At 45.8% G+C, this 26,222-nt stretch overlaps 1 protein-coding gene across 1 annotated transcript in view; it reads right to left on the bottom strand.

Moving 5' to 3' along the window:
• LOC119363653 (protein RETICULATA, chloroplastic-like) overlaps nucleotides 1-18,470 on the bottom strand; it is a 28,143-nt gene extending 9,673 nt beyond the window's left edge. Inside the window, exons 1-6 of the mRNA XM_037629020.1 lie at nucleotides 18,279-18,470; nucleotides 17,600-18,180; nucleotides 17,415-17,513; nucleotides 17,101-17,321; nucleotides 16,347-16,416; nucleotides 16,178-16,257 (exon numbers count right to left, since the gene is read on the bottom strand). Of these exons, the coding sequence (XP_037484917.1) occupies nucleotides 16,178-16,257; nucleotides 16,347-16,416; nucleotides 17,101-17,321; nucleotides 17,415-17,513; nucleotides 17,600-18,157 (1,028 nt within the window). The 5' untranslated portion in view covers nucleotides 18,158-18,180; nucleotides 18,279-18,470. The remainder of the gene's footprint in view (nucleotides 1-16,177; nucleotides 16,258-16,346; nucleotides 16,417-17,100; nucleotides 17,322-17,414; nucleotides 17,514-17,599; nucleotides 18,181-18,278) is intronic.
• Nucleotides 18,471-26,222: the final 7,752 nt, after the last annotated feature.

The raw sequence follows: 26,222 nt of genomic DNA on the forward strand, positions 1-26,222 counted from the left end.
GGCGCCCCCGACCCCTGCCCGGCCGCCGCGACCCCGCCGTCCTCGCCGACCCTCGCCGCCTCCTGCCCGGTGGCCGCGCCGCCCGGCCGCACCCCGCACACCACCGGCCCCTCGCCGCCCACCGCCACGACCTCCGCGCCCGGACGCCTCGTCCCCAACGCCGGTTGACGCTCCCGGTCGATGCCCGTGCCCGGCCTCGCGTCACCTTCGCCGGAGCTCGGCCGGATCCGGCGAGATCCGGCCGGATCCGGCGAGATCCGGCCGGATCCGCCCCGTCCCGCCCCGGATTCGCCCGTCCCCGCCGTCTCCCTCCTCTCCGGCAAGCTTCTCCGGCAAGCCTCGGAATCCGCGCCAGATCCAGATCCACTAGAGGTTGACCCCGTTTTTCGTCTAAGTCCCGAATATTTGCATATTTTTAGCTCTTGTTCATCGCATCATAACTTGTTGCATACTGCTCCGTTTCGTGCGTGTAATATGTCAAAATGTTCGTTGAGAGATGCTCTTCATTTCATTCCATTGCATCATGTTCATTTGAGTCCATTTTGATGCCTGAATCATCGTTGCAAGAGTGCTATATAATGTTGTCTGCTGTCTGTTAACAGAACATGTTCATTTGTCATTTTTGCCATGTTTGATGTGTGCATCCTATGAGTATGAGCTCTACATGTGTATTGTGCTACATCATGCCATCTTTACAGGGGTGTATGCCATGTATTTTTGTGATCAATGTGGTGACTAGAACAAGCATGCAAACTAGGCTTCGTGATGTTGCTGATTTCAGTTTCTGTTCTGCTGTTATTTTTATGCCATGTGAACTTGATGCTACAGAGAGATCCAAGCATATTTTGAGATACTTCAGTAAGGATGTTTTGAACATATGGTTATTCTCTATCCATTCATGCCCCTGTTTACAATTATGGAGTAGTCTAGCATGTCATTTTCTTGCTCTACTTTTGCTATAAAATGTTTCCTGGCAGATTGTTTACATGTTATTCAATTTTGCCAAGGTTGTTGTAGTTGATCCTTGCATGCTATGAACTTGTTCTTGCCTTGGTTAGTTTCATCAACATGTCTTCTTGCTGATGCTATGCTTATATTGTCATGCAATGACTTGTGGTGACTGAATCGAGTTCGTGAAGTAATGTACTTGCTGTTATTGTTTTGCTAGGCTGAATCTGTTATTTTGTGATGCTATGTAAACCTGCTGCTACAAGTCATTCTATGCATAATCTGGAGATGTTCACTAATGATGTTTTGTTATACATGTCATGCTCTATCCATCCATACCCCTGGTTGCATTTATAGCCTGCTGTAGCTTGTTATAATCTTGCTCTAAAATTGCTAAATATTGTTGCTGTCAGCCTGTTAACATTAAGTTCAATGTTGCCATGATTGTTGCTAGTGATCCATGCATCCTATGAACTTTCTATTGCCATGCTTAGCTTCACAAACATGTATTCTTACTGTTGGTTGCCTTGTCATGCCATGTAATGCCCTGTGGTGAGTGGTACAAGCTCACCAACATGCCTACTTATCGTTGTTCCTGTCATGTATGAATCTGTCATATAACTTGCCATGTTTACATGGGTGCCATCATATCTTCTGATCCTTTCTGGCTCATGGTCAGTAAAGGACTTTTGTTCTATGCAATTAGTAGATTCATGCCATGCCTTTGTTTGCCATGTTAAGTTCCTGTAGCATGTTGTTTGATAGCTCTAAACATTGCTACCTGATGTTATTTCTGCAAAGTCTGAAACTGTTACTATTTGCAATCTTGCCATGTGTGTTTGAGCATGTTCTAGTCATTTCTGGAGATAGCTCAGTGTTCATGTTTTGTCATGCTTTACCTGTACATCATGTCCATGCCTTTTGATTTCTTGTTGAGGCTCTGTAGCATGTTGTTTTGATGCTTGCAATATGTCTAGTTGCTGTTTTAGACAGATTGTTGCTATAACTTGTTTCATGTGTGTGTGTTGAACCGTTGCTCCGTTTTGAGTGTGCTCTATATGAAACTTGCTTGATTTTGCATGTAGTTTCATATTATCATGTTGCATCCTTATTTTGAGGTGTTTGCTTCATGTTTGTATGCATTTTACATCAATGCCATGTTTAACTTGTTTTGCTCATATCTTCTAGGCCGTAGCTCCAAATCTAATGAACTTTATATGTAACTTGACTAGAATTTCGTGTAGATTCTCTTGGTGCTTCTTAACTTGCTGTTTAACAACTTGAACATAAGGTTTACTTAGATCTGGACCAAATTCGAAAGTTGCATATGAGGACTTACCGAAATTGTTATATGTTGTTCCCGGCCTCATTTAAACTTGCCTTGATGTGTTGCTCTTGTTTGCATCATCTCTTGCCATGAGTAGCTTCATGTAGTCTTGTCTTGCATCATGCTTGGTTGTGCATCATGTCTTGTTCATGTGTGATGTGTTTACCATGTTGTGTGCTTCTTCTCGATAGTTCCCGTTTTCATTGCGATCGTGAGGATTCGTTCGTCTACGCTTGGTTCGTTTTCGTGGCTTCATCTTCTTCATGGACTCGTTCTTCTTCCTAGTGCGATTTCAGGCAAGATGACCGCTACCCTGGATCTCACTACTATCATTGCTATGCTAGTTGCTTCATTCTATCGCTTTGCTGCGCTACCTATCATTTGCTCTTCAAGCCTTCCAATTTGCCATGTCAGCCTCTAACCTTTTTCACCCTTCCTAGCAAACCGTTGCTTGGCTATGTTACCGCGTTGTTCAGCCCCTCTTATAGCGTTGTTAGTTGCAGGTGAAGTTGAAGATTGCTTCATGGTGGACAAGATTATGTTGGGATATCACAATATCTCTTATATTATTAATGCATTTATATATTTGATAAAGGGTGGAAGGCTCGGTCTTATGCCTGGTGTTTTGTTCTACTCTTGCCGTCCTAGTTTCCGTCATACCGGTGTTATGTTCCCGGATTTTGCGTCCCTAACGCGGTTGGGTGATTTATGGGACCCCCTTGACAGTTCGCTTTGAATAAAACTCCTCCAGCAAGGCCCAACCTTAGTTTTACCATTTGCCTCACCACCACCTATATTTCCCTTGGGAGTAATTAACCCAAGGGTCATCTTTATTTTAGCCCCCCCCCCCGGGCCAATGCTTGTCTAAGTGTTGGTCCGAACCGGGCAGACAGCGGGGCCACCTCGGGGCAACTCGAGGGCTGGTTTTACTCGTAGGCTGACCTATCCGGTGTTGCCCTGAGAACGAGATATGTGCAGCTCCTATCGGGATTGTCGGCGCATCGGGCGGTCTTGCTGGTCTTATTTTACCATTGTCGAAATGTCTTGTAAACCGGGATTCCGAGTCTGATCAGGTCTTCCTGGGAGAAGGAATATCCTTCGTTGATCGCGAGAGCTTATCATGGGCTAAGTTGGGACACCCCTGCAGGGTTTAAACTTTCGAAAGTCGTGCCCGCGGTTATGTGGCAGATGGGAATTTGTTAATGTCCGGTTGTAGATAACTTGACACCAGATACGAATTAAAACGCATCAACTGTGTGTGTAGCCGTGATGGTCTCTTTTCGGCGGAGTCCGGAAAGTGAACACGATTTTTGGGTTATGTTTGACGTAAGTAGGAGTTCAGGATCACTTCTTGATCATTGCTAGCTTCACGACCGTTCCGTTTGCTCTCTTCTCACTCTTATTTGCGTATGTTAGCCACCATATTTGCTTAGCCGCTGCTGCAACCTCACCACTTTACCCCTTCCTTTCCCTTTAAGCTTTGCTAGTCTTGATACCCATGGTAATGGGATTGCTGAGTCCTCGTGGCTCACAGATTACTACAACAACAGTTGCAGGTACAGATTATGCGATGATCATGACGCGAGAGCGATGTTTACTTGTTTTGGAGTTCTTCTTTTGCTTCTTCTTCGATCAGGGGATAGGTTCCAGGTCGGCAGCCTGGGCTAGCAGGGTGGAGTTTCTGTTTGTGTTTCATCCGTAGTCGGATGATGCTCTTATGTATTGTGATGTTGTATTCGTGTGGCATTGTATGCCTCTTGTATGTATCCCCATCTATTATGTAATGTTGATGTAATGATATCCACCTTGCAAAAGCGTTTTAATATGCGGTTCTATCCTTGGTGGGACATTCGAGTCTCTTTAGGATAGTATCGCATATTGGGTGTGACAGTGCCATACCAATGAGACACATCTACAAGTGGTGTTCCTTCAAGATCCAAGGCATCGGCGACAACATCAAGTCGGACACCTCCAAACTCTACAAGGCTCCGACCTAGACCAAGTGCCAACTCTACAAGGGACTCACATGCAAAGATCGCAGCCACAAGTCATGAGTGCCACACCACGTGCACTATGGTGATTAATGAAGGTGGGGAGTGGCCCCATGAGTGATGGAGAACTCAAAGCTTTGCAACACGTTGCTCACCAACAAGAAGTCAACCAAGACGAAGATGGTCAAGTCTTTTGTGATAATGATTCGAGTCCCGCTCTTGTTGTCTCCAAGAACTTGACCAACGATGCCACTTTCACTCAAAAGTCGGAACCAACGGAAGATCAATCAAATGTTCATTGATGGTGGTACTTGTTATAACTTGGGAGTACGGAACTTTGCTCAAAGTTGCAAGTAATGTACAAGCGCCAGCTTAGCCCTACAAGGTCCAATTGCTCAGTAACGCCAACACCATCAAGGTTGAGCACACAGTGGAGGTATCTTTCAAGATCGGCGCCTCTTAAGATAGTGTGGAATGTGATGTAGTGCACATGACCGTTTGTCATCTTGTCTTGCGACACCCATGGCAATTTGACAGTGCCGTAATTCACAATCGTCGCACCAATCTCTATAGCTTCAAGTGGAAGGAAAGGAATATATGTGTGTCACCCTATGTCTCCAAACCAAGTCATAGCCGACAAGTCTAGCACCGAAGACCTTTGAATGATCATGGTATTGTTGAGTCCAGTAAGGGAGCGAGCCACCTAAAAGAAATTGGGTGCCACAAGCCCGAAATGAGTGTCCATGATGAGTGACAATAAGGACATGGTCATCTTAAGACACAAAATTTAACTTGAGGGAAGTGAGAACCTATCGATGCTTCATTTTGTGCTTTTTGTACAAAGATGAAGCCATTTTAACTAACAACTCTCATGCTCTTCCTAGCTCCATTTCACATGTTTTGCAGGAATTTGTGGATGTCTCTCCTTCGAAGACGCCACCGTGCCTTCCACCACTACAAGGCATCGAACACTGGGTTCACTTCATCCTCAGCACTCCACTTACAAACCACCCTCCTTACCGCGTTAACCCCGAAGTGACGAAAGTAATACAATGTCAAGTACAAGAGCTACTTGACAAGGGGTGTGTTCGCAAAAGCTTAAGCCCTTGTGTCGTCCCCGTTGTACTTGTGCCTAAGAAGGATTGATCTTAGCGAATGTGTGTCGATTGTCGTGCTATTAACAACATTACCGTTCGCTATAGACACCCTACTCCTCACTGTCTTTTTCAAAATTGATATGAGAAGTGGTTATCACCAAATCCGTATGCAAGTGGGCGACAAATAGAGAACTGCTTTGGAAACCAAATTTGGTCTTAATTTATGTCTTGTGATGCCCTTTGGATTGTCTAATGCCCCTAGCACCTCATGCACTTGATGAAATTATGTGCTTAGGCATCTCATTAGCAAACTTGTTGTTGGTTACTTTGATGATCATCCCATTCATGTTTCCGAAGTACTTGAAGTGCTAAGAAATGAGAAACTTTCTACTAATCTTGAAAAGTGCACATTTTGCACCACTCAACTCATTTTTCTTGGGCTTCGTTGTTTCTTTTCATGGCATTGAAGTAGATTAGTCTAAGATCGACGAGATTCAAAGTTGGCCACAACCCACGAATTTGATGCAAGTCTGTAGTTTCCTTGGGTTGATCAAATTTGATTGACGTTTTGTCAAGGATTTTAGCACTATTGCTTCACCATTGGATGCTCTTTCCAAAGACGGTACGTGTTTTACTTGGGGTCCGTCATAAAACAAAGATTTTCTTAAACTTAAGCATCGCTTGGCTCATACCTCATTGCTTGTTTTGCCGGATTTTGCAAAAACATTTGAGATTTGAGTTTGACGCTAGCGGTACCAACATAGGAGGCATGCTTATGCAAGAGCATAGACCAGTAGCTTATTTTAAAGAAAAACTAGCTGGCACGCAATTAAACTATCCCATTTATGACAAGGTATTGTATTCTTTGGTCCGTGTCTTGCAAATTTGGCAACATATTGGTGGCCTAAGGAATTTGTTATCCATTCCGATCACAGATCGCTCAAATACTTGAGCCAAGCCAAACTAAACCGTGGACATGCTAAATGGAGTGATACATTGAGCCTTTTCCCTATGTCATCATGTGCAAGAATGGCAAAGAAAATGTAGTGGCGGATGCTCTTTCCCGCAAAATCATGTTACAAAAACTTGAGATTAATGTCACATGATTTGACCACATTAAATATCTGTATGTCATTGACCCTTTCTTTGCTAAGCCTTTTGCTCATGCCAAGAAGGCACTCGTTGGATATCTTATGCACGTTAACAAACTCCCTAGAGTTTGTTGCGTTTGCTCCTTCTTGCATGAATCGCATGGTGGTGGACTCATGGGACATTTTTGAACGCGAAAGACTTATGCTATGCTCGCCAACAAGTTCTTTTGGCCAAGAATGTCTCGAGGCGTTGGGGAATTTATCCGTCAGCGCATCACATGTCGCAAAGCTAACTCTAAACCTCTTTCCCATGGTATTTATACACCTTGGCCCATTCCACATGCACCTTGGGAAGACATTAGAATGGACTTTCTGTTTGGGTTACCTAGTAGAACTCAAAAGGGGAAGGATTCCACCTTTGTGGTTGTTGATCACTTTATTAAAATTGGCGCATTTCATTCCTTGCAACGAGAGAGATGATGCTTCACATGTTGTGACATTGTTTCTTAGGGAAATCTTTTGCCTACCGGAGTACCCAAGTCCATCGTCACCGACCGTGACATCAAGGTCATAAGCTATTTTGGAAGACATTGTGCGCCAAGCTCGGCATCAAGTTGCTCTTCTCACCGGCATACATCCACAGACGGAGGTGGTCAATCGCACATTGTCAACCCTCCTTCACGTGCTCATCAAGAGGGATCTTCAAGAGTTGAAGGATTGCTTGCCGATAGTCGAGTTTGCCAACAACCGCGCTCAAACTCGTCTATGGCTTCCACCCTCTTTCGCCATTAGACATTCTTCCGCTACATCTCCAAGGAGCGAACAAACATGGACGCAAGAACAAGTGCCAAGTTCATGAAGAGGATGCACGAGAAAACAAGGCTCACCATTGAGCCCAATTTCAACGACACGCCGACAACGGTCTTCCAACCCTGGCAACCATGTGTGTGTGCATCTTCGCAAGGATCGTTTCGTAGAAGAGTGCAAGCCCAGCTACTTCCCCGAGCCGATGGTCCATTCAAGGTCATCCAAAGGAACAACAACAATGCCTATAAGGTCGACATACCCATGGACATGTCCTCAATGAGTAATACCTTCAACTTCACCAACCTTGCCCCCGTTAATGGTGATGTGGACCTTTATACAAGGACAGATCTTCCCCAGTGGGAGGGAGGGGAATGGTGTGGAGCATCCCTTGGACATCACCATGGATCCCCTGTCAATCCAAGTAGACCAATGACAAGAGCACATGCACAAGCCATACAAACCGAGGTGACCTCACTCTGCTTCAAGCTCCCTATCCATACTAACTCAATCTAAGAAATGGCTACTACCTCAATCTGAGACCCACTGCATACTTAGGTACAAGGGCACTGCTAAGGAACAAGGAAGGCAGGCCAAAGCACGGACGAGGAGCAACAGAGAAGAAGAGGCTGCTCCAGCCAGGAGGTCAGACGGTCCAGCAAGATTCAGGCCGGATAAGCCAAGGCCAAAGGAGCGCAACTAAATAGCAGCCAGACAGACCACTATCTTTATGGGTAAAACCGAACCCACCAGGACACCTAGCTGGACAATCTGGCACATGCGCGAACTCTAGAGACCAGATTCGCCCTTTGTCAGCCACCGACCGACCAGACTGCCGGAGTGCGCCAGCGGTCGAACGCACACACCCGTCTGAACCCGAGTTAGCGCCCAGGGTTGAACTATCCAGGCTAAATGGAGTCAGTTAGATTGACCAGCTGCCTGCGCGCTATCAAAGAAATACCGACCATGTAACTCTATCTCCCACCCACCCCTTCATCTCTACACTATATATATTGTACTCCTCAGATCTAGGGTTAGGAAAATATAGACCATCAACTTGAGAGCTTTGCGCAATCTACCTTTGATGAGAAACAATAGATGAGGAACATGAAAATATAATCATATGTCAAATCTGTTTGGCTACTTATAGATACTTCTGTTGTGGTCTAGTATTTCTTTTCTTTTCTTTATCCTACCTACTGTTTTCTAGAGTCTTCTAGTTGTGAGTAGCTATGAGTAGAATGGTGAACCTTAAATAATGTTTCTACAGTATTCCAGCTATAAGTAGAAGTATGTAAAGGCTTCCCAAAGCCCTATAAATAGAGGTCCTCACCTCTACTTTGTACCCAGACTATGTACCCACTACCTATAATAGAACTTGTTGTTCTTATCTAAGATCTTGGAGTAGATCTTGTGCCCTAGGAGTTCTAGATTGAACTCTTGCTGCCCTATCGGCCTACATTCGCCTCTAGAGCGATATCTAGCACAGCACGTTGAAGTGTTCCTTCAACACTTGTGTTGTACACATTGTAGCAGCAAGGTGGAGTTGCTCCTCCACAACCTTTTGTGCTGCTTCAGGTGGCATCAGAGCCTCGTTGACCCATACTAGTTCTTGCTGTCCTCTTCGAGAGCAAGCTACAGCAAGCAATGTAGCAATTGGAGAAGAGGATGGATGCTACAGAACAACAAATCAAAGAGCTGCGTGAAGATCTTAATCGGAGATTTGATCAGCTGGTTGAGATGATAAGAAAGGGTGTTCCCCCTGTTACAAATGAAGGAGATTCATCTAAAGAAGAAGATGTTCATCAAAGAAGGAGAGGTAATCTTGGAGCAAGACCGCCACAACAACGTGTTGTTCAACGTGCTTCAAGAAGGCCAATTTATGTTGAAACTTCTGAAGGTGAAGAATATGATGAAGCCCTTGAAGAAGTTGATCTCTATGCATATTGGAGAGTACCCAACCCTACATATGCAAGGGATACATACAAGGTGAAAGCTGAGATCCCAACTTTTAATGGAAATGTTGATATTGAAGGGTGCCTAGATTGGTTATATGAAGTGGAGACTTTCTTTGAAGTCATGGAGGTTTCGGAAGATCGTAGAGTTCCTTTGGTCGCATACAAGCTGAAAGGAGGAGCCGGTGCATGGTGGCATCGCGTTCAAGAAGAGCGCAGGCTGGGAGGAGAACCTCGTGTGAGAACTTGGCGGCAAATGAAAAGTCTCTTGAAAGGGAGATTTTTGCCCGTTGATTATGACCAGATCCTATTTATCCAATTTCAAAATTGTGCTCAAGGAAAAAGGATTGTTTCAGATTACACGGAGGAGTTTCTAAGGCTACAAGTGAGGTGCAACCTTGCTGAAACTGAAGATCAACAAGTTGCAAGGTATATCAATGGTCTCAATGATTCTATTCAAGATCGATTGATGATGCAACAAATCTGATCCGTTGACCAAGCACAAGCTCTAGCCTTAAAGGCCGAGAGATTTGTGAGGACAAGAAAGGCAACTAAGGCTCCATATCCTCCATATCCTCATACCGAAGGCTCGTCTAGGAGTTAGTCTAATAGAGTGGAAGAAAAGACCGCTCCACCTAAGGCAAAACGACTCATCCAGAAGATAACTAGAGGCAAGGGTAAGTCCAATGAAGGCCCAAAATGCTATAAATGTGGTGAAGAGGGACACATATCCAGCGGCTGCCCACTAAGGAAATTTGTTAACACAACTATCCTTGATGGTGAAGACGGTGAGGAAGAATACGAATCTGAAGATGTAGAGGGGCAAGAGGTTTGTCAAGAAGAAGGTGAAGAGGTGGTATGTGTGATCCAGCGTCTCCTATGTTCCACACCACAACCTGACAACACACAACGAAAGAAAATATTTGAGAGCAAATGCACGGTGAATGGCAAGGTATGCAAATTAGTGATTGATAGTTACAGTTGCGAGAATCTTATCTCCCAGAAGTTGGTGAACCATTTAAAGCTTGATATTCATGATCATCCAAACCCCTACACTGTTAGGTGGATCAAGAAAGGAGTGAATATCAGGATCACCAAACAATGCAACCTGCCACTTCCTTTGGGCAAGCATTATCGCTCAAATGTGTGTGATGTGGTTGACATGGATGCCAGCCATGTTCTTCTTGGGAGACCTTGGCAATTTGATGTGGATACTACACACAAGGGCAGGGTAAATTCTTGCTCTTTCATTTGGAACAAGAGAAAGATCATTATCTTACCAAACAAAACCGAAGGTAATACCTCTGAGGAGGGGAAAACTATGTTAACTATCTCCCATACCTCTCATGAGTTTATGGAAGACTTGAAGGAGGCAGATTTGTGTGTTGCACTTGTTGTAAAAGGAGATGAGCACCTGACTGTTGAAATTCCAGCAAAGGTACGTGGTTTATTGGCAGAATTTCAGAACATACTTGTAAAGCCACAAGGCTTGCCACCGATGAGAGGAATTCAACATAGAATTGACTTAATTGCGGGAGCAAGTCTTCCTAATCTTCCACACTATCGAATGAGCCCAAAGGAGCATGATGTATTGAAGGAGAAAGTGGAGGAATTGCTGCAGAAGGGGCACATTCGAGAAAGTATTAGCCCATGTGATGTACCAGCCCTGCTCGCGCCTAAGAAAGATGGATCTTGGCGCATGTGTACGAACAGTAGAGCCATTAACAAGATCACTATAAGGTATAGATTCCCTATTCCCCGTCTGGATGATATGTTGGATCAGCTTAGTGGAGCAAGAGTGTTCACAAAGCTGGATTTAAGAAGTGGATATCATCAAATCCGTATCAGACCCGGGGATGAATGGAAAACAGCCTTCAAGACAAAAGAAGGGTTGTTTGAATGGTTAGTCATGCCATTTGGACTCTCAAATGCACCAAGTACCTTTATGTGCTTAATGAATCAAGTCCTTCGACCCTTCTTGTCCCACATTGTTGTGGTCTATTTCGATGACATCTTGATCTATAGCAAGGATGAGGACGAACACTTTGATCACATTCGGAAGGTGCTAGAAGTACTAAGGGAAAATGAGCTCTACGTCAACTTGAAGAAATGTGTTTTCCTGCAAACACAACTTCTTTTCCTAGGATTCATCATAACATGTGATGGTATTCATGTTGATGATTCTAAGGTTGAAGCAATCCGAGAATGGCCAACTCCGAAGACCATTTCTGAGGTAAGAAGTTTTCATGGCCTTGCAACTTTCTATAGGCGATTTGTGAAGAATTTCAGCACTATCATGGCACCTGTTACCGAGTGTTTGAAAAAAGGAAAGTTCCAATGGACAGAAGCAGCTGAAGCTAGTTTCAATGAGATAAAACAAAAACTATCACAAGCTCCTGTCTTGGTGCTACCTGATTTCAACAAGACTTTTGAGTTGGAGTGTGATGCAAGTGGAGTAGGCATTGGAGCTGTCCTATCTCGAGAAAGGAAGCCCATTGCTTTCTTTAGTGAGAAGTTAAGTGAAGCTAGACAGAAGTGGAGTACCTGTCAACAAGAATTATATGCCGTTTTCAGAGCATTGAAAACTTGGGAAGTCTATTTGCCGCCTAAAGAGTTCATTGTTTATAGCGACCATCAATCCTTGAAGCATTTTAGAAATCAAAAGCATGTTGACCGCATGATAGCAAGATGGGCAGCATATATGGAGAGGTTTAACTATCTCATCGTGCATAAATCTGGAATAACTAACAGAGTGGCCGATGCTTTGAGTCGTCGTGCATGCCTCTTGACTTCTTTTAAAGCTGAAGTTTCGGGCATGGATCAAATAAAGGAGTTGTATGAGGGTGACGAAGACTTTGGCCATGTTTGGGTAAAGCATGCAAGGGGCCAACCATTAAGCGATGACTATTTGGTGCAAGATGGATATCTCTTCAAAAATGATCGTTTGTGCATTCCAAGAAGTTCTCTACGTGACAAGCTGGTTAGAGAGCTCCATTTAAGTGATCTTAGTGGCCATGTTGGACGGGACAAGACTATCGCTAGCCTAGAAGCTCGCTACTTTTGGCCACAACTAAAAAAAGATGTTGGAACGTTTGTTCAGCGATGCCCAATATGTCAAATCTGCAAAGGCCAAGTCCAGAACACAGGGTTATACATGCCTTTGCATGTTCCTATCGCTCCATGGGAGGACATCTCTATTGACTGTCTTGGGCTTGCCAAGAATAAGACGAGGAAGTGATGTTGTATTTGTGGTCGTGGATAGATTCTCTAAGATGGCTCATTTCATCCCATGCCGCAAAACAACGGATGCTCATCATGTGGCAAACCTATTCTTTCGAGAAGTGGTCAGACTTCATGGAGTACCAAGGTCCATCGTCTCAGACCGTGATAGCAAGTTTCTTGCTGCATTTTGGCTCACTTTGTGGAAGCAATTCAACACTGAATTGAAATTTTCTAGCACTACTCATCCACAAACAGATGGACAAAAGGAAGTGGTGAACAAGTTTTTGGGTAATCTGATCCGTTGCATTTGTGGAGAAAGAAAGGGACAATGGGATTTGGCTTTATCTCTTGCAGAATTCTCCTACAATAACTCCAAGCATAGATCCACAGTAAGGAGCCCTTTTTCCATTGTCTACACTAAAGTTCCATCACATGTGGTGGACCTGGTGAAGCTACCATCAAGGGGAAACTCAAAATCAGCATTGTCCTTCGCTGATAATTACACCGAGTTATTTGAAGAGATTCGCGGTGCTTTGGAAGCACAAAATCAGAAATATAAACAACTTGCTGATTGCAAAAGGAGGCCAAAATCATTCCAAGCCGATGATAAGGTGATGGTTTACCTCCGAAAAGAGAGGCTGCCTTTAGGTGTTAAAGGGAAACTTAGGCAGCGAAGGTATGGGCCCTTCTTTATCGTGAGGAAGATAAATGATCGTGCTTATGTGATAGATCTTCCAAGCGATATGGGTATCTCCAACACTTTCAATGTTGCGGACTTGACTCTCTACCATCCAGAAGAAGCGCTCTATGAAGATAACTCGAGGGCGAGTTCCAAACAACCAGGGGAGAATGATGAGGAACAATAGATGAGGAATATGAAAATATAATCATATGTCAAATATGTTTGGCTACTTCTAGATAATTCTGTTGTGGTCTAGTATTTTCTTTTTTTTATCCTACCTACTGTTTTCTAGAGTCTTCTAGTTGTGAGTAGCTATGAGTAGAATGGTGAACCTTAAATAATGTTTCTAGAGTATTCCAGCTATAAGTAGAAGTATGTGAAGGCTTCCCAAAGCCCTATAAATAGAGGTCCTCACCTCTATTTTGTACCCAGACTATGTACCCACTACCTATAATAGAACTTGTTGTTCTTATCGGCCTACATTCGCCTCTAGAGCGATATCTAGCACAGCACGTTGAAGTTGTTCCTTCAACACTTGTGTTGTACACATTGTAGCAACAAGGTGGAGTTGCTCCTCCACAACCTTTTGTGCTGCTTCAACCTTCCTCGAGGCGGGCAAGACCTCCATCTTGGAGAAGAATCCTTTAGGATTACAAGGCCTCCCACGTGAAGAATCCCTCCTAATTTCAAACCCTCTTCTCTCAGATTGGGGAAGAACCATCTTTCAAGACCTTCATCTCTCTTTGGGGTCTGGGGATGAACCATCTTATGTTTCCTTATTTCCTTAGCTTGCTTATTGGATCTAATTGGACCTCATGTATTGCCTTGTGTGTGTTTCCTCTTGTGATTTTCTTTTGTTTCCCCTTTGCTTTTCGTGTTCATCTATGAATCCACCTCCAATCGTGGAGATCGAGCCACCCCTACGGTTTGCCCTGTATCAAGAAGCATAATGCCAGTTATGCCCAGACCTCGAATTGCCGCCCCCGCTCTTAGACCCTCTGGTGTGACCTCCCAGTCTCACCACTCATCTTTTGTGTGTCTTCTCTGCTCCTACACTATGACCTCTCACCCTTCAACACTTCTTTCTTGGCTCTTTCGTACAGCTGTATGGAAAGCCCAGGCGCCGCTTTGGCGAACTATGCACTAGGCAGAGGCAAAACACCCGCCTAATGCCTTGATATTATCGGGTCCTTGGGCAACTCATCATCAATGAAATTACAGCACAAATTGTTTCACGGGAATATTTCTTATGACTTGAACCTCTTGGAAAGATTCCTATATTTTCTTAAAATGTAAAGAATCAAACACCCATTGGTGCAAATTATATAAGATTCAAAGAGGCATGACATCATTGTCCAATGATCTTCGTGTTCATGTGGCTTTTAAATCATGCAAAACAAAGACCTTGGCGTTTGCACATGCTATGAGATACTCCCCCAGTTCCTAAATAAATGGTGTATTTTGATTGTTCCAAATACGAGTTTTGCCATGACTACTTGTACAATATATTGTTAATAGTCACAAAAACACAGTAATGATTGAAGGTGTTGTTGAAGATGAGTCCGATTACATTGGTGTAATATAACCAACATAATATTGGATTAGTTCTTGGTCAAAGTTTGTATTGGGGAAGGTAAAGTTTGCCTTACATATAGGAACTGAGGAAGTGTTTTTCTTTCTTTGTTTCTTTGAAGCATAAGACACGGTTATAACGAACTAACTACCAAAGGTGATCCATGGACAACTATGGTTATTCCATGTTGTACAATAATCAACAACAAAAACAAAGCTTTTCAGTCCCAAACAAGTTGAGGTAGGCTAGAGTTGAAACCCATAAGATCTCAAAACCAAGTCATGGTTCTGGCACCTGGATAGCCAACTTCCACGCACCCCTCTCCATGGCTAGTTCTTGGTGGCATTCTAGTCAATTCAAATCCCTCTTTATGGACTCCTCCATCTGAAGTTTGGTCTAACCGACCTCTCTTGACATTATCGGCACACTTTGATTGTCCTCTATGCATTGGTGCTTCAGGAGGCATGCGTTGTATATGCCAAACCATCTTAGACGATCTTGGACAAGTTTTTCTTCAATTGGTGCTACCCCAACTCTATCACGTATATCATCATTCTGGACTTGGTCCTTTCTTGTGTGGCCATATATCCATCTCGACGTGCAAATCTCACCTAACTATTGGACATGTCGCCTTTTAGTTGGCTAACATTCTGCGCCATACAACATCACAAGGTCGAATCGCATAACTGGCCTTTTATCTTTTGTGGCACTGTCTCATCACAGAGGCTGCCAAAAGCTTGGCGCCACTTCACCCATCCAGTTTTGATTTGATGGCTCACATCTTCATTGATATCACCATCCTTTTGCGGCATTGACCCCAAATATCGAAATATGTCCTTCTAAGATACCACTTGCCCATCAAGGCTAACCTCCTCCCCGTGCCTAGTAGTACTGAAGTGTACTCAGTTTTAATTCTACTAAGCCTAAAAACTTTCCATTCCAAAGTCTGTTTCCACGGCTCTAACTTTCTATTAATCCCCCTCCGACTATCGTCGACTAGCACAACATCATTCGCAAAGAGCATACACCATGGGATATCTCCTTGTGTATCCCTTGTGACCTCATCCATCACCAAAGCAAAAAAGATAAGGGCTCAGAGTTGACCCTTTGTGCAATCCTATTTTAATTGTGGCTAAGAATTTGTTGATTTAACCTTTACACAATGCGGCAGTAATTGTGTGGGAAACTAGTGCAAGGTTGGCACTCGAGCAAACAAGGCTTATTTTTACAATCATAAGTTGTATGGTAATTTTCCTTGTTTCCTTCAACATTTCTTGATCATTCATGAACCAAAATGGATTCCAAAAGTATCCGAGCTCTCTAAGAAGCTGCCTAATGAGATGTAATATCTCATGCTAATACTATTTGTTATTATATGGCCTATCAGAATATAAGTATATCATAGGAAGAAAAGTAGTCAAATATGCCGATAAACTGACTACAGATTGGTGACAATATTAACTTTAACATAACAAGAAGTACAATACCGCTTTGCAGTCATTATCAAGTTTGCAATGCCTTGGCCAACAAGACCACAAGAAAATCCAACTGCACCGTATAAAAATCCCTGTTCTCAACATAGGGTATTTGAGATATTAGAAGAGGTAATAGCGTTTGTAGGGTCACAATAAGTATCGCACTGAACACAAAAATTACCTTGAGAAGGTATGATCCGAGCCGTTGTTGAATGGAAAAACTGTATCCTGGCCTTTCAGCTTCAAAAACACTACATGAGTTCAGATCTCATCAGCGTTACACAAGATGAACGGTTGGATGCATTAGAAAAGTAATGAAGAACAATGCCAGCCAATTATAGTAGCACAAAGTGCACTGAGATTAACACGCAACAAGCAAGGGAAATGGGAAATAAGGCTAAAATAACAAGATAGTAGTACTTAACCCAATAATCATCTGATGGCATGTTTTTATGGAAAGGGAAGTATGCATCCAGCAATATTATGGTTCGAATCTCATCAATAACCAGGATTACTGTTACAGTTTACAGTTAGAGATTATTTATCTTTAGTCAGTTTATTAAGCATTGGTGACTCAACCAGATGAGATTTATACAAAAAAACCTTGCCCCTTTTACAGTTTTTCACTCAATAAGATTTATGCACTGACAAACCTTGCTTTTTCTAGGGATGTAACTGGCCTTACTTTGTGGCTTGATTTATGGATAAAAGACAAATAACCTAGATTGAAGAAAAGTTAGGCTAAAGCTTTAATGGAACGGGAAGACAGTAATACACCTGGTTCCCACTAAAGAACTTACACATAGAACTACAAGTACATAGAAATATTAAATGACATGCACCTAGTGACACAGCAAGAAGTCACTTGCAATTAACACAAAATACTGCTTCCATTTTTTACTCCCGCAGAATTGTTAGCATAGTTCATAACTCACCTGCTCGGGAGAGCATCATAAGCATGCCTAACACGCCCAAGAAGACCTGCTGATGCAGACCCCCCACGGAATCGAGCATATGGTGCTAACATGCCAACTAAAGCAACATTAACAACTACGCCTACCAACATATCTGCTGCATACAACTCGAATTCTGACCAAAACTCATCGCCCCTCTTCTGAACCTCCGCAAAAGTCGCGCAACATGTGTCAATAACTATCTGCAAAACGTTCCACCAAAACAATCAATTAACAATCCTACCAATGAACACTTACCAGTGTGCAATTCTACCTAAGATAAGAACCGAACCTACCTCCGTCCCAATTTTGAAGAGGAACGCAGGATCAACCAGCATCCTATTCCGGAGAAGCCCACAGGATCTAATGGCAGGACCCAAGGGCCAAGCTGAGGCCTAGAACATGCAAACAGTAAAATAACTCCGAGTCAGCCACATAGCAATCCCAAAAGACGCATAAAAACAAGAGCACTTTACAACACCTGCATGTCCAAGTATCTCAGCAGCAGCAGCTTCTGAATCCCGATGCTCTTCGCCGCCTCGATCATATCGGCTGGCAAGCTGGACAAGCTAACCCCTTGCTTCTCCACCTCCTGGACTACCTGTTCGAAGCTAAGGATCGGCCCAAACTCATCATCCCCCTCATTGTGGCCATCCCCACCATCGACACCCCCACCATTATCCCCACCTCCACCACCGCCGCCACCAGGCCGGAACTTCCCATTCCCACCCGACCCACTAACGTCAGCAACCTCCGCGCCCTTCTCTTGAAGCCCAGTCGGCTGGGTAACCGCGCCGACGTCCTCGGCAGAACCAGCAACCTTCCCCGCCTCTGGGGCGACGACAGCTGCGCCGGAGGTGGTGGCTGCGCTCCCATCCGCACTGGCCTGCGGCGGCAGCTGGCAACGGATTCCTCTAGCGATCCGCCTCCTTCCAGTCGGGTACGAACAGCCGCTCGGCCTAGCTAGAACGGCAGGGCACTTGACGGTGCCGACGCGGCCGTGCAGGCGAACGCTCGCGCACGAGAAGGCCATGCTCATGCTCCCTCGCAGCACTTACACAGCTGCGACCGCAACGCACACGCAGATATTGTCAGATTGAAATGAGCAACAACGAACTAAATCCCAACAATTAACAAGGGGAAATCGGAGAAGCGCTTGCCTGCAGAATCAAGAGACTGGGTGATTTTTGGGCGGGCGGATTCGATTTGGACTGGATGCAGAGAGACCAGAGGAGGGAGTATGGTGGGTTGGTGGCGGCGGCGGCGGCGCGGCGCGAGGAAGAAGCGTGCACGGTGTGGGCAGTCTCTCAAATTCGGCTGTTGTACCGGCTGGGCTTTGTTTACTCTGGCACGTGGGGTAACCTTTTCTTTTGTGCCCAGCCGGCGTCTATTGTGCGCGCGAGGATCCTTTTCTTTCCGGCGAGTAGTAGACGCCGGTAGACCGGCCCAATTAAACACGGAGACCACTAGGATCAGACTACTGATCCTTTGCCAAGTATCAGACTAGTCATGGACCGTCAGATGATGGCCACCAGATCTGGTAGTATAGCCTCACGTGTTTTTTTTAAGAGTACACCAAAGACGTACCTTTTTTTTATAGAAGGGAAGAAACAAGAGCACAAATATACAAGAGAGTTTGGACGGAAGCGAGCTTCCATCGGAAACGCACACCCTAGCCCTAGCACACCCTACAATTAACCTATGCCAACACTCTCACAAAACGTGCCATAGCCTCCTCCTCCCAAACCGGCTAGTCTCCATTCTTTGAGCTCCGCGATGATGGCAAGGGACAAGTCTGGCGCCGTCATCTGTTGATTAGTCCTGTGGAACACTCTAGCGTTACGCTGCTTCCATAAGGCCCAAGTGGTAGCAATGATCACCGTGTCAAACCCACGCTTGGCACCCTTTCTGTAATGGGCTCTCCTAGCTAACCACCACTTCAGCAAACAGTCCTCTGGCTCCGGGATGCTACCCTGCAGGCTGAGCGTGTCGAACATGTAATGCCACACTTCTCTCGCGTAAACGCATTGAGCAAGAATGTGCTCTGCGTTATCTTCTTCTTGAAGGCACGTGTGGCAGGCGGAAGGAGCGTCCTGGAGGCCATGCCTCGCTCTACGATCAGAAGTCCATATCCGGTGTTGAACTGCCAACCAAGCAAAAAAAATTGCACTTGAGGAGGGCCCAGCTCTTCCATATGCATGAGGCGTAAGGGACCCTCTCAGCACCGAAACAGAGCCTGAGGTATGTGGATTTAGCCGTGTAACCACCAGAAGGATCAACCGGCCAAGAGAGAGAATCTTCTGCATGGGGGTCCCGGTTCACCATGCTGATCGCAAGGTTTAGGTGAAGAAGTTGCAAGTGGCCACCAAAGTTAACTACACCGGAAATGTCATGCAACCATCTATCATTTTGCAAGCCTTCCTCAACCGTGCGACGGTTGATCGTTCTCGTGTCAACCAAGGCATATATGTACGGTGCAATGTCTTTGACCGCAAAGCCGTGTATCCATCTATCTCTCCAGAACAGCACTCTGTTGCCCACACCAACCTCAGTGTGCACCAGGCTATCAAAGACCGCTCGAGCCTCTTTGTCCACGGCCATTGGAAGCCCTTGCCACGGCCTCTCAAGGTCCGTCCTTCTCGGCCACTCCCATCTCACTCTCAAAGCCAAGCCTTGTAATTGCATGTTGCGCACGCACAAACCTCCGAGCCACGTGGGCTTGCACACCGAGTTCCAAGCCACCAAACACTAACCTCCGTGAACTTTATCTTTGTCGGCGCAGAAGAAGGAGCGCATCCATTTATCTAACTCCTCAAACACCCAAGCAGGGGCGTCCGTAACCATGAAGTGGTGGATAGGCTTAGCAGAGATTACAGACTTAACCAGCACCAAGCGTCCAGGACGATGCAACAACCCTCTCTGCCAGGCCGGGGCAGACTTCTTGGCTTGGTCGATCATGGGCTGCCACTCCACCCTAGAGAGCTGACGAATGGCCAATTAGAGGCCAAGGTACTTACATGGGAAACTCCCCATCCGGCAACGCAAAATGGACTCGACCCGTTCCCGGTCCTCGTTGTTCTCGTGGATCATGATGGCTAGCGACTTCTGATAGTTGACCCACAGGCCAGAAGCAGCACCAAAAGTGTGTAGCACGGATCTGACGAACGTAAGGTTCAGCACCCTGGGTTTGACGAACAACGCCACATCATCCGCATAGATCGACACTGATTGGTGTGCAGCGATGCCAGTGAAGCTACTGCTAACACCATAACTCTCGGTCTTGATCATGATTCTAGAAAGCACATCCATGGCGATCACGAAGAGCAAAGGCGAAACCGGGTCACCCTGCCTAAGGCCCTTGGCATGGGTGAAACTTCTGCCAGGAACTCCATTAACAATCACCCTTGTGCTAGCCGTTTTGAGAAGGATCGAGATCCAAGTGCAGCCCTTGTGGCCAAAGCCTTTTCTCCTCATCACCTCAAACAAAAACGCCCAGTTAAGCGAGTCGGAGGCCCTTGATATGTCAAGCTTCAGGAACACGCTGGCCTCCTTACGCGCATGAATCTACCTGGCAACTTTTCTAACAAGAAGAAAGTTGTCGTGCAAGTGTCTTCCACAAATAAAGGCGGATTGATTTGCCGTGACTATCTCCTTCATTCTTCTTCGGGCTCTATTCGCAAGCACCTTTGCAAAAATCTTGGCCACACTATGGGGAAGGCTGATGGGGCGATAGTCTCCCACTTCCTCGGCGTCCGGTTTCTTCGGGATCAGCATGATATGAGCGCGGTTAAGCTTGCCAAAACCACGTCCATCTCCCACATAGAGCTTTAGAAGCACCGACATAACTTCGTTCTTGATAGTGGACCAGGCTTTTTGATAAAAAAATTGCGCTGAATCCTTCCGGCCCTGGCGCCCCGATCCGGGTGCAATTCCTTGATGGTTTTCCACACCTCCTCCTCCGTGAAGATCGCATCAAGCTCCACGAGATCGTGCCCTGCCATGTCAAGGAAATCCATATCCACATCTACCTCCCTGGCAGCGGCACGACCCAACAGCTGCTCATAGGCTTCGGTGAAGATCTCCTCCTTCCTCTCTTGTTGGGAAATCAGTTCCCCATTGTGTCTAATATGAGGGATGAAGTTCTTAGACCTCCTTCCATTAGCCACTGCTTGGAAAAGTTTAGTATTAGCATCTCCTTCTCGGATCCATCTAATTCTGGAGCGCTGTCTTTCAATGGTGCGTTGAAGGGAGGCAAGCCCAAGGACCGAATGCTTAAGGGACCTACTCAACCATCTCCCCTTCCAATTGAGAACCCGGGCCTCCATAGCTCTGTCCAGCCTATGTATGACATAGTTCACCACAGCCAACTGAATTTTGATGTTCCCCATCTTCTTTTGGCCCCAGGCTTGAAGGGCAGAAGCGGTGTTTCTGAGCAACTGATCAAGCCTCTTAAAAGGGTCAACAATATCGCCTTCACACACCCATGCGTCTTTGACAGCCTGCTCAAATCCATCCAAACGAGTCCAAAAAAGCTCAAAACGAAACCTACGCTTCGGGCAGAAGGGGGCCGAAGTGGAAAGATGGAGGGGCGCGTGGTCCGAGATGTTGGTGGAGAGAGCTTGGAGCAGCACGTCCGGGAAATTGAGCTCCCAGTCAACAGAGACAAGCACCCGATCGATCTTGGTCATAACCACCTGCTCTCTCTCGTTAGACCACGTGAACCTCCTGCCATGCATGTAAATCTCTTTGAGTTCATTGTTGTCCACGAACGATTTGAACTTCCTCATCATGCTCCTATTAAGATTAGAGTTGCTTTTCTCCTCGGCTCCAATGATCATGTTGAAGTCTCCAAGCACCATCCAGGGGCCCAGAGACACATCCCTTCTAAGCTGGAGATCAACGAGAAACTGGGTTTTACGCTCATTGCCTTGAGGCCCGTACACAACCGACAACCACCACTCGAAGCCGTCCTTGTTACGGACCAGGCCCGAGAGGAAGTTGGTATCCCGAGAGATGTTCTTAATTACCAAAATCGTGTTGTCCCAACCCAAAAGGATTCCACCCCTAGTGTCAGAAGCAGGTAAGTAGGCAAAACCATCAAAATATGGTCCGATGCATTGCATAACCAAGTAGGGATCAAAAGCTTCAAGCTTGGTTTCTTGAAGACATACAAGGTTGACCTTAGTTGTGACTACAAACTCCCTAACAGCATGTCTCTTGGCGGGGTTGTTAAGCCCTCTCACGTTCCAGCAAAGAATTTGGGGGTTCCAATCCATGAAAATCATTGATACACCCACACCAACGAGGGCAAGCAAACTCAAGCCGCGCCCACCAGCATTGTGGTCCCGGAGCTCATCTCAGGAGTCGGCGGGACCTCCTTGCCAAACAGAGCCGTGATCACCCTCACGTGCTGCTCTCGCAGAGGGGAGTCGAAGAGCTCGGCCAACTCAACTATCGTATCGTCGTTGCCCTGTTGGGGAACGTTGCATAAAATAAAAAATTTCCTACGTTCACCAAGATCCATCTAGGAGTTCATCTAGCAATGAGAGAGAGAGATGCATCTACATACCACTTGTAGATCGCGTGCGGAAGCGTTCAAGAGAACGGGGCTGAGGTAGTCGTTCTCGTCGTGATCCTATCACCGGAGATCCTAGCGCCGAACGGACGGCACCTCCGCGTTCAACACACGTACGGTCAGCGTGACGTCTCCTCCGTATTGATCCAGCAAGGGAAAAGGAGAGGTTGATGAAGATCCAGCAGCACGACGGCGTGGTGGTGGATGCAGCAGGACTCCGGCAGGGCTTCGCCAAGCAACTGCGGGAGGAGGAAGAGGTGTAGCAGGGGGAGGGAGGCGCCAAGACTCAGGGTGCGGCTGCCCTCCCTCCCCCCTCCTTTATATAGGCCCCCTGGGGGGACACCGGCCCTGGAGATGGGAATCTCCCAAGGGGGCGGCGGCCAGGGGGTGGAGTGCCCCCCAAGGCAAGTGGTGCGCCCCCCCACCCTAGGGTTTCCAACCCTAGGCGTAGGGGGGCAAGGGGGGGCACACCAGCCCACTAGGGGCTGGTTCCCCTCCCACTTCAGCCCACGGGGCCCTCCGGGATAGGTGGCCCCACCCGGTGGACCCCCGGGACCCTTCCGGTGGTCCCGGTACAATACCGGGTGACCCCGAAATTTTCCCGATGGCCGAAACAGCACTTCCTATATATAATTCTTTACCTCTGGACCATTCCGGAACTCCTCGTGACGTCCGGGATCTCATCCGGGACTCCGAACAACATTCGGTTTGCTGCATACTCATATTCATACAACCCTAGGGTCACCGAACCTTAAGTGTGTAGACCCTACGGGTTCGGGAGACATGCAGACATGACCGAGACGGCTCTCCGGTCAATAACCAACAGCAGGATCTGGATACCCATGTTGGCTCCCACATACTCCTCGATGATCTCATTGGATGAACCACGATGTCGAGGATTCAAGCAACCCCATATACTATTCCCTTTGTCAGACGGTATATTACTTGCCCGAGATTCGATCGTCGGTATCCCAATACCTCGTTCAATCTCATTGCCGGCAAGTCACTTTACTCATACCGTAATGCATGATCCCGTGACCAGACACTTGGTCACTTTGAGCTCATTATGATGATGCACTACCGAGTGGGCCCAGTGATACCTCTCCGTTATATGGAGTGACAAATCCTAGTCTCGATCCGTGTCAGCCCAACAGACACTTTCGGAGATACCTGTAGTGCACCTTTATAGTCACCCAGTTACGTTGTGACGTTTGGTACACCCAAAGCACTCCTACGGTGTCCGGGAGTTACACGATCTCATGGTCTAAGGAAGAGATACTTGACACAGGAAAAGCTCTAGCAAAACGAACTACACGATCTTGTGCTATGCTTAGGATTGGGTCTTGTCCATCACATTATTCTCCTAATGATGTGATCCCGTTATCAACGACATCCAATGTCCATAGTTAGGAAACCATGACTATCTGTTGATCAACGAGCTAGTCAACTAGAGGCTCACTAGGGACATGTTGTGGTCTAAGTATTCACACGTGTATTACGATTTCCGGATAATACAATTATAGCATGAATAAAAGACAACTATCATGAACAAAGAAATATAATAATAATCCTTTTATTATTGCCTCTAGGGCATATTTCCAACAGTCTCCCACTTGCACTTGAGTCAATAATCTAGTTACATTGTGATGAATCAAACACCCATAGAGTTCTGGTGTTGATCATGTTTTGCTTGTGGAAGAGGTTTAGTCAACGGATCTGCGACATTCAGATCCGTATGTACTTTGCAAATATCTATGTCTCCATCTTGAACATTTTCACGGATGGAGTTGAAACGACGCTTGATGTGCCTGGTCTTCTTGTGAAACCTGGGCTCCTTGGCAAGGGCAATAGCTCCAGTGTTGTCACAGAAGAGAGTGATCGGCCCCAACGCATTGGGTATGACTCCTAGGTCGGTGATGAACTCCTTCATCCATATTGCTTCATGCGCTGCCTCCAAGGCTGCCATGTACTCCGCTTCACATGTAGATCCCGCCACGATGCTCTGCTTGCAACTGCACCAGCTTACTGCTCCACGATTCAACATATACACGTATCCGGTTTGTGACTTAGAGTCATCCAGATCTGTGTCGAAGCTAGTCCACGTAACCCTTTACGACGAGCTCTTCGTCACCTCCATAAATGAGAAACATGTCCTTTGTCCTTTTTAGGTACTTTAGGATATTCTTGACCGCTGTCCAGTGTTCCTTGCCGGGATTACTTTGGTACCTACCTACCAAACTTACGGCAAGGTTTACATCTGGTCTGGTACATAGCATGGCATACATAATAGATCCTATGGCTGAGGCATAGGGGATGACACTCATATCTTCTTTATCTTCTGTCGTGGTCGGGCATTGAGCCGAGCTCAATCTCACACCTTGCAATATAGGCAAGAACCCTTTCTTGGACTGATCCATTTTGAACTTCTTCAAAATCTTATCAAGGTATGTGCTTTGTGAAAGACCTATGAGGCATCTCGATCTATCCCTATAGATCTTGATGCCTAATATGTAAGCAGCTTCTCCAAGGTCCTTCATTGAAAAAACACTTATTCAAGTAGGACTTAATGCTGTCCAAGAATTCTACATCCTTTCCCATCAAAAGTATGTCATCTACATATAATATGAGAAATGCTACAGAGCTCCCACTCACTTTCTTGTAAACACAGGCTTCTCCATAAGTCTGCATAAACCCAAACGCTTTGATCATCTCATCAAAGCGAATGTTCCAACTCCGAGATGCTTGCACCAGTCCATAAATGGATCGCTGGAGCTTGCATACTTTGTTAGCATTCTTAGGATCGACAAAACCTTCCGGCTGCATCATATACGGCTCTTCCTTAAGATAACGTTAAGGAATGCCGTTTTGATGTCCATCTGCCATATCTCATAATCATAGTATGCGGCAATTGCTAACATGATTCGGACGGACTTAAGCTTTGCTACGGGAGAGAAAGTATCATCGTAGTCAACCCCTTGAACTTGTCGATAACCCTTAGCAACAAGTCGAGCTTTATAGATGGTGACATTACCATCCGCATCCGTCTTCTTCTTAAAGATCCAATTGTTTTCTATCGCTCGCCGATCATCGGGCAAGTCAGTCAAAGTCCATACTTTGTTTTCATACATGGATTCTATCTCGGACTGCATGGCTTCTAGCCATTTGTTGGAATCTGGGCCCGCCATCGCTTCTTCATAGTTCAAAGGTTCACCATTGTCTAACAACATGATTTCCAGGACAGGGTTGCCATACCACTCTGGTGTGGAATGTGTCCTCGTGGACCTACGAAGTTCAGTAGCAACTTGATCTAAAGTACCTTGATCATCATAATTAATTTCCTCTCCAGTCGGTGTAGGCACCACAGGAACATTTTCCTGAGCTGCACTACTTTCCAGTTCAAGAGGTAGTACTTCATCGAGTTCTACTTTCCTCCCACTTACTCCTTTCGAGAGAAACTCTTTTTCCAGAAAGGATATGTTCTTGGCAACAAAGATCTTGCCTTCGGATCTAAGGTAGAAGGTATACCCAA

The sequence above is a fragment of the Triticum dicoccoides genome, chromosome 2B, assembly GCF_002162155.2.
Source record: "Triticum dicoccoides isolate Atlit2015 ecotype Zavitan chromosome 2B, WEW_v2.0, whole genome shotgun sequence".
Taxonomy (NCBI): Eukaryota; Viridiplantae; Streptophyta; class Magnoliopsida; order Poales; family Poaceae; genus Triticum; species Triticum dicoccoides.